The sequence below is a fragment of the Panthera uncia genome, chromosome D1 (assembly GCF_023721935.1).
Source record: "Panthera uncia isolate 11264 chromosome D1, Puncia_PCG_1.0, whole genome shotgun sequence".
Taxonomy (NCBI): domain Eukaryota; kingdom Metazoa; phylum Chordata; class Mammalia; order Carnivora; family Felidae; genus Panthera; species Panthera uncia.
In genome coordinates, this window is record NC_064808.1 from 512,078 (window position 1) to 519,773 (window position 7,696).

At 69.5% G+C, this 7,696-nt stretch overlaps 2 protein-coding genes across 2 annotated transcripts; both read right to left on the minus strand.

Annotated features, from left to right (window-relative positions):
- Positions 1–1,310: 1,310 nt before the first annotated feature.
- On the minus strand, positions 1,311–2,467 carry TNNI2 (troponin I2, fast skeletal type; the record flags this gene model as incomplete). Its single annotated transcript, XM_049614650.1, has 5 exons — positions 1,311–1,518; positions 1,667–1,843; positions 1,964–2,053; positions 2,175–2,303; positions 2,399–2,467. Coding segments are annotated over 5 exons (561 nt in total), but the record flags the coding sequence as incomplete, so codon positions are not given.
- Positions 2,468–5,237: 2,770 nt separating this feature from the next.
- SYT8 (synaptotagmin 8) lies at positions 5,238–7,400 on the minus strand. The gene is made up of 7 exons (XM_049614662.1): positions 7,152–7,400; positions 6,670–6,768; positions 6,376–6,543; positions 6,130–6,297; positions 5,922–6,027; positions 5,691–5,824; positions 5,238–5,556 (listed from the first exon to the last, which is right to left on the minus strand). The coding sequence occupies exons 1-7, from the start codon at positions 7,398–7,400 to the stop codon at positions 5,323–5,325; spliced, it is 1,158 nt and encodes a 385-aa protein (XP_049470619.1). The 3' UTR covers positions 5,238–5,322.
- Between the last annotated feature and the right edge of the window lie 296 nt (positions 7,401–7,696).

Below are 7,696 nucleotides of genomic sequence, written 5' to 3' on the forward strand. Positions count from 1 at the left end.
TGCCGGGTGCTGGGCCGGCCACAGGCTTCACGGACATCCCCGCCTGAGGCTGTGTGTCTTTTGGGGGACACCAGGACAGCCCGGCCGCGTGCAGAGAGGGCGTGTGGGGCTAGCTGTGATGTTTGCTCCTTGTCCCGTTTGCCTGTTGTAACGAACACCCGCGAATCTTCTTCCCAGCCCTAGTCACGGCATCTGTCCCTGCGTGGCCCCTCCCATCACCTTCCCACCCAGGGGGTCACTACCTGGGACTGTGTGTCTGACATTTCCTTGACTAAAAAAAACCAAAAAACCCCATCATTTCTCCACATGGTGAGTCTTCCCAAACCAGGATGTTGAGTCTCGGGGGAGCCGGGTGTCCCTGCCTCCCGAGGACCCTCCTGGTAGGCAGGGCCCCTGGACCTGCCCAGGTCACTCTGCGGTGGGGTGCTGCCCCTATCGCTCTATCCGGCCACCGAAACTGTTCGTTGAATTCACTGCCTGCCTTGCCCACTCTCAGCTCTGCATGGGGAGTGCCTTGGCCCCCAACATCCTGCCGGAGCTGGAGCTGGGGGCCGTGCACGGGTGTCCGAGCTGGGAGGGCCTTCGGGGAGCTCCCCCAAGGGCAGGGTGGGTGGCCTGGCCTCCCCGGGCATCTCTCCTGGGTACCCCTCCAAATATTCGGGTGTTCAGACCTTGGCGGGTCACCGTGTCACTCCCCACAGAGGAGGTGGGACAGCCGTGGCCTTGCCGTGACCGTCCTCTTCAGGGCCTGTCAGGGATGGCCTCCTTTGACGTTGTGAGGTGGGCCAAGGCCTTGGCGGGGGGGGGGGGGGGGGGGGGGGGGGGGGGGGGGGGGCGCAGACGCAGCGTGAGCCCTGTCGCCGGGCCTGCCGTGGGGCCAGGTGGGCCTGCCATCAGCCCCCAGGCGGGAGCGTGGACCCCAGCCCCGGTGTGTCCCTGCTGGATGGGCACGAGCCACCCCGGGAGGGCTGTCTGAGCCGGGACTGTGCCCACGAGCCCCCCGTGGGAGGGATGGGGGGCCACCCATGTCGCATGGAATCACACCACACAGAGGGTCTCTGGGCCTGGCAGGCCCCCTGATGATGCCAGGCAAACGGACAAATGACCTCTTCTCCGCCACCGTGGCTCCAACGCGGCCCAGGCCATCTGCCCCCAAGCCCTCCCGGGGCGGGCGAGTCCAGGGCAGGTCTTGGGGAACAGCGGGGACGGACCGCTCACCACTGACCACACCAACACACCCTGGGCCAGCACCCCCCGCACACAACAGTCTGCTGGGCGCCCGAGGCAGTCGGTGGGCAGTGAGGCTGCGCAGGACCAGACCAGACCAGTCATGGGGATTGGAATCCTTTATTGAGCACTTAGACGAGCCCCATCCTCCCTCACTGCGCCGGGAGCTCCGGGCCCTGGTGGGGCACGGGCGGCCTAGGACTCGGACTCGAACATCTTCTTCCTGCCCTCCATGCCAGACTTCTCCTCGATGTTCTTCCGCCAGTCGCCCACGTCGCGCAGGTCCCGCTCCTGGGGACGGGCCAGGACAGGGCTCAGGAGGAGGCTGCGGGTCACCCCTTAGCCTCCCTGTCGCCCCCCCCCCCCGCCCCCGAGGCGGGCAGCGCGGTCGAGCTCCCCCGCAGACACCCCGGGAGCCTGGGGCCGGGCCGCAGCGTACCTTCTCGGTGTCCTCCTTCTTGACCTGCTTCAGGTTGGCCCGAAGGTCCATGCACACCTTGTGCTTGGAGCCCAGCAGCGCCTTGAGCATGGCGTCAGCCGACATGCGCACCCGTCTCAGCGGGGGCCTCTTGAACTTGCCTCTCAGGTCGAACAGCTTCTGGTTCATGTCCTCCAGCTGCCGGCAGGGAAGGGCTGGGTGGGAGCCCGCGCTGGCCAGGCCCCCCGCCCCCTCCCGTCCAGGGCGCCCCCCGCCCCCTCCCCGCCCCCCCCGCCCCCCCCCCCACCGGCCACTCACCTCCTTGCTGCTCTTCTGGACCCTTATTTCCATGTCATACTTCTCCTCCTCGGCCGCGTCGATCTTGGCGTGCAGCTGCTTGCAGAGCTCCTGGGGGTGGGGGCAGCGGGTGGGCGGGCCGCTGCCCACCCGACCTCCACCTGCCCTGCCCCCTCTCTTGACCGGTGGGGAGACCGAGGCAGCAGGCCGGGGCGCCGCCAGGGGAGGGTACCTGCACTTCAGACATGGAGCCGGGGACGTGCAGTGGGGGGCAGTGCTCAGACAGGTAGTTCTGCTTCTCAGTCTCACGGCGACTCTCCTCCTTCTCCAGCTCGGCGGCCGCGATCTGGAGCATCACACTCTGCAGGGGGCGGGGTGGGGGGCAGGCCAGTGAGGGGCTGTGGGGGCCTCGCCCCGCGCAGACCCCGGGACAGCCCTCTCAGGGCCAGCGCCTACCTTCAGGTGCTGTCTCCGGGCCGTGATGGCCCTGTTGCGTTTCTGTGGGGCAAGGGGGAGGGGGCAGAGTCAGGGCCAGCCCAGTCCCCAGCACCGCCATATCCCCTCCCGCTCAGCCCACCCCAGGCCGGTGGGCCCTGTCTAGGAGGCAGCTGGACACTGGGGTTCCGGAGGCCCCGGTGGGGGGGCTGGGCCCAGGACAACTGTACCCAGGTGGCAGGTGGGGTTCAAAGGTTAAGGGGAGGGGAGAAGTGGGAGGTGCAGGGCATCCCTACAGAGCCAAGGCTGTGGTGGGGGGGGTCGGGGGGGTGGCAATCGGGAATAAGAAGCGATTCTGGTGACCTGGCCACAGCCTCACTTCCCCTGCCCCACGAGGCACTGGCAGCCACTTCCTGTTTTCGCCCCTGTCCTGGTGGCTGGGTGGGGCTCGTTCGTGGGGGGAGGGCTGGGCAGCTTCCCTTGAGCTCTGACCTTTGACCTATCCCAAGTAGGGGGTCCCATCCCCTCTGTGTCTCATGCCCCCCCCCCAAGTAGGTACTCACCTCCTCACTGTCCCGAGAGTGCAGGTGGGGTGGGGGGAGAGAAGACAGAGGTCAGGGCGTGGATGAGGCAGCGTGGGGGCAGGTGGGAGTGGGACGGGGCCAGGGCGGGGGCTGGGGCGCTGTGGAGACCCCCCCACCCCGGGGTGGGGGAGGGCAGGGGTGGCAGGGGCCCTGGGCTTGGATGGCACTTACTCCCCCATCCTGAAGTCCTGGGCTTAGAGCCTGTGGGAGAGAAAAGGCCGAGGTGTGAGGGCGGTGGCTCCTGTCCTGCCGTGGACACCGGCTGCCCAGGTTGGGGGTGGGGGTGGGGGGGGGGGCAGGCCTCGCACCAAGCCTGCCTGTTGCCCTGCCCCCACTCCGACCTCCTTGAGGCTCTGTCTTGGAATTGCCAGGGTGAGAAGAGGAGAAAGTGTTCCCAGAATGTCCCAGGCAGGGCCCGGAGTGGCCGCAGCTGTCCCTGAGGGAGGGGTGGGACGGGCCAGCGCAGGTGGCCACCAGAGCCATCCAGCTAATTTTAGCTCTGCTCCTTCGGCTTTGGGCCCAAGTGCATGTGAGAAACCACTCCCCGCTTTGGCCTGGGGTCCCCCGACCCGTCAGATCTCCTCCTGGTGTCCCACCCAAGAGTGAGGCCTGCTGATCGGGGGGGCCGTCCTCGACCCCTGCCGCCCCCAGGCCGTCCCCCGACGCATCTCCGGCTCACGCCCCACACCATGCAAGCCCCCGAGAGAGGGCTGCTGGAGGTGGCCCCCAGCCCCCAGCCCCCCACCCAGGGAACTCATCCTGCAAACAAGCTCCAGAAGCGCCTGTCCTGGCCTCTGCCGGCCGGGCTGGCCTCACCTAGTGTCTGAGCAGCAGCGTGAGGAGCGAGGTCAGGCCGCAGCGGCAAGTTGGGCTGGTGGGCCCAGGGGGAGGGGTATAAATGGCCTCCCCCAGGCTGGGCCCCTGCTCAGAAAGGGCATGGAGCCCTCCTCAGACCAATGGGGGCACAGGGGCCTCCCCACCTGCCCAGGCCGCCTGGCCCGGCCCAGCCGCGTGCTGTCATCCAGTCCAAGAAGTCTTGGCGGTGGTGGGGGGGGCGGGGGGGGGGGGTGTACACCGAGGTTGGGTTGCTCTATTTAGAGCTCAGTGACGAGTTCGAGAAGCCTCCCTTGTTCTTGCAAGGAGCCTGTGGTCAGATGTACTTGGCCTCGCCGGGCCACCTCGGGGCACACGGCTCGAGATCAGCTGAGGGGTCACTCTGGTCCTAAGTCAGGGTCCACACTGTGGTTTCCCCACAGTTTCCCCTGGGCGGGCAGGCTTCCTGGAGGGAGCAGTGCCCTGCATCTCACTGCTGCCTCCCAGCCGGGCCGGGCATCTCAGGCTCGAGCTGGCCACATCCCTTCCTTTCCCCAAGGCCCAGACCGCCAAACACGGCCTTGCGGCAGTGGCCAGGGCCCTCTGGGTGGGGGCTGCCCTCCCCTAGGTGGGATCCCACCCTCCCAGGACCCTAGGTGGGATCCCACCCTCCCTCCTGGGAGAAGAAGGGAGGGCGCCTGGACGTGCAGCCGGCCGGAAACACCCTGCCCTGGGGTGGTTCCTGGCTCATTCGAACGCGTCCTTCAACCCGAGGACGGTGACACCACCGCCTGGGAACCTCTCCCTGACCTGAGGGGGCCTGGGGCCCGCCCGGCTGCCCGGGACTGAGCCCCGTCCCCCCACCACACACTGCCCGGGCCCCCCACCCAGCAGAGACATCCGGAGGAGCATGACTTGGCATCCTCTGAGCTGGGGGTGCGTGGCCCCAGGCCTGCCGGCCTCACGGGCCACAGGGAGGGTCAGGGGAGCTAAAGCCATCCAGATGTGTGGGGGTTATTGCTGCACTCCTGGCCGGGGCTGAGCCCCGGAAGGCCGGAGGAGGCTTCCGAAGGTATCTACTGCCCCCTGCCGTCTGGAAGAGGCGGCCCTACAGCGGCCTTTGGAAGGTTTGGGGCCCTGTGCGGTGGCGGGGGGGGGGGTGCGAAGCGGGCCCCCCCCCAGGTTGGAGTCCTTTCCTTTCCCTCCACCATCACCACCCCCCAAATGCCTCCTCATCACCCACACTGTCCCCACGGGGCCGGCTCCAGCCTACCTCCCACCACACTGTCCCTGCAGCCCCACTGACAGAGAGGGCTCCCTACCTCTTCACACCGTCCCCGTGGGGCCTGGAGGGGACCCCTTCACCCCCCGAGGCCTCGGGTCCTTTCCCCACAGCGGTGACGGCGGAACCCCTGCCCCGACCGTGTCCCCGAGGGCTCAGGAAAGACACAGCACGGCAACGGGAGGAGGCGTTTATTAGTGGTCCCGTGGGGCGGCTTGGACAGGCGCCCACACCGCAGCCTGGGAGGCCGAGGCCCGAGGGCACTTTCAGGAGCCAGGCAAGGGCAGGTGCAGGCGGGGCTTCAGGGCCAGGGCGCCGTCCACCTCCCCGGCGGGCCGCAGGCGGTGCCACTGGGCAACAGGCCGCCGGGCGTGGGCCAGCATGTCGGCCCAGTGCTGCAGGGCCTGACCCGAGGCCCGCGCGCCCAGCAGCACCTTGCCCACGGGCTCGGCCCGGAACTGCGGGCCCCGGGCCCAGACGGCCAGCACCAGATCCACGCTCTGGGCAGAGGCGGGCAGAAGGGCAGGGAGGGAGAGAAAGACAGGGGTCAGCTTGGCCCCAAGGGTGGGCCCGCCCCACCCCACCCCACCCCGCCCCGCCCCGCCCCTCCCACCCCTTTCTCCAGGCAGCCCACCTGGACCTGGCTGAAAGGCACGAGGAAGGTGAAGGCCTCGTTGAAGTAGGGGGTGGCCGTGCCCTTCCGAGCCGAGGTCTTTCTCTTCCTCCACTTCCTCTGGTTCAGCATGAGCTGGACCTTCACGTAGGGGTCTGGGCAGGCAGAAGGGGTCAGAAGGCATCCCGGGTCCCAGGGCCAAGCACAGGGCTCCCTCTCTCTCCATGTGGAAGGGGCAGGGAGGGCTCTCACCTGCCAGTCCCGGGCTCAGGCCTCGGGCCTCCAGCACGACGATGGTCAGCCGGCCCGAGCCGGGCACATACCGGAGCGAGAGGCACAGCTCACCCGAGGGCTCGGGCTGCGGGCAGCGAGATGGGGGGGCCTCGGTCTCCACCGCCCCCCCGACCCCCAGGGCACCCCGGGCAGGGCCAGGCCGGAGTCCGGCAGTCCCTGGGCTCACCTCGGCGGTGCCCGGCGGGCCCAGCTGGTACCACTGCTCTAGGACGTGCTGCGGGTCCACGGTGCCCAGCGGCAGGCTGAGCTCAGCCAGCGGCTCGTGGGCAGAGAACCGCCTGAAGCTTAGCACCTGCACCCGCAGGGCGGTCCGAGCCAGCTCGCGCTGCGGCACCTGCAGGAGAGCGTGTGAGCGGGTCCCCTCGCCCCGGCCCCGGCCCCCCCCCCCCCCCCCCCCCCAGCCCAGACGCACGTGGAAGCAGCAGGTCTCGTGGAACGTGGGGCACAGCGTGCCACGATGCACCCTGGTCTCGTGCGTGTGCCCCGCCCCCGTGGAGAGGCTGACGCGGGCGTAGGGGTCTGCCGTGCCGCCCTGGCCCCCGGCCCTCAGGTCTGCGGCCTGCTTGAGGCCCACCTGGATCTGGGAGCCAGGGGCTGCTCAGCCGGGGGCCGTCCCCGGGCGGCCCCGCGCCCAGCGCCCGCCCGGCACCCGTCTCCCCTGCACACACCCCGCGGACCCTCTGGGCCTGCAAAGGCGGCCCCTCACCTCCTGGCTTCCAAAGTCATACCCCAGGGAGAGCAGCAGGCGTCCCCAGTGCTGGGGGCCCCCGGGGGCAGACTCCGAGCTCTCCAGGTCCGGTTGCACCTGGGGCGGGTGGGGATAGGAGGCGGGGGCCGCTGGGACCGGGCCCCCGTGGCAGCCCTGGGCCTCCCGGGCCCCAGCCCCAGGTCTGCGGTCCAAGCACCTACCTCCAGACCAGGCCACAGAAGGGCTCATATCCTCAGTTCTGTGGCACAGGCCTTAACTGATGTGCCTCCCCCACATCCGTTCTTGCAGCACTGCCCTCCTCAAGGACCTTCCGTGGCTCCCCATGGCCCGACCCCTGGGGCTGGCGCTCGGGGCCTCCCTCCTCCTACACTGCCTTCCTCTCGCCTCTGCTCATCACTTCCCCCGGCCGGGAGGGTCCTCCCTGCCTGGGCCTTGAGCTGCCCTCTGGGACTGAGCAGCCCGCAGCTGGTGCTCCTCACCAGGTGGATGCTGGTGGTGCCCTGAGGGCCGCCCAGGCCCACAGCCTCCTGGCCCCTGGGCTTCTTCCTGCAGCCCTGTCTGCGGAGATGGCAGCAGCAGCAACAGGCGACACAGAGGAGGCAGGACACGGTGAGGACGCCGGCAGCCACAGCGATGGCCGTGAGCGCCCAGCTGGGCCCTGGGGGAGGGCACAGAAAGGGGCCTGAGGTGCATCCGTGGACAGCAGCTGCCCCCACCGGGCCCGCCATCCCCACACCCCTGCTGGGCATCCCGCAGCTCACAGGGGAGCCTGGCGATGAGGTCCGGAATGAGCCCGGGTACAGTTGTGGTGCCCGCCGGGGCCAGGGTGCTGTGGGCGTCTGGGGGGGCGCCCCATCTCCCCTTCCTGCTGGCCTGGAGCAGAGCGCCCGGGTGGCCGGGTCACGCCCGGGGACGGCCCCGTGGCCCCCAGCCCCACTGCCCCATCTGCCCAGCAGCATCAGCCCAGGGTTTGCCTGGGCAAGGAGGCAGCCTGGGGTGGCTGGGGGCAAGGGCTGTGAGTAGA

What these genes read in the sequence shown, in the direction of transcription:
- SYT8 (XM_049614662.1), bottom strand. Translation starts at nt 7,400, where the DNA reads ATGGCGGGCCCGGTGGGGGCAGCTGCTGTCCACGGATGCACCTCAGGC. An exon ending in ATGACTTTGGAAGCCAGGAG is followed by an intron (nt 6,544 to 6,669) that starts GTGAGGGGCCGC and finishes CCTGGCTCCCAG; the next exon opens with ATCCAGGTGGGCCTCAAGCA. An exon ending in CCTGAGCCCGGGACTGGCAG is followed by an intron (nt 5,825 to 5,921) that starts GTGAGAGCCCTC and finishes CTGCCTGCCCAG; the next exon opens with ACCCCTACGTGAAGGTCCAG.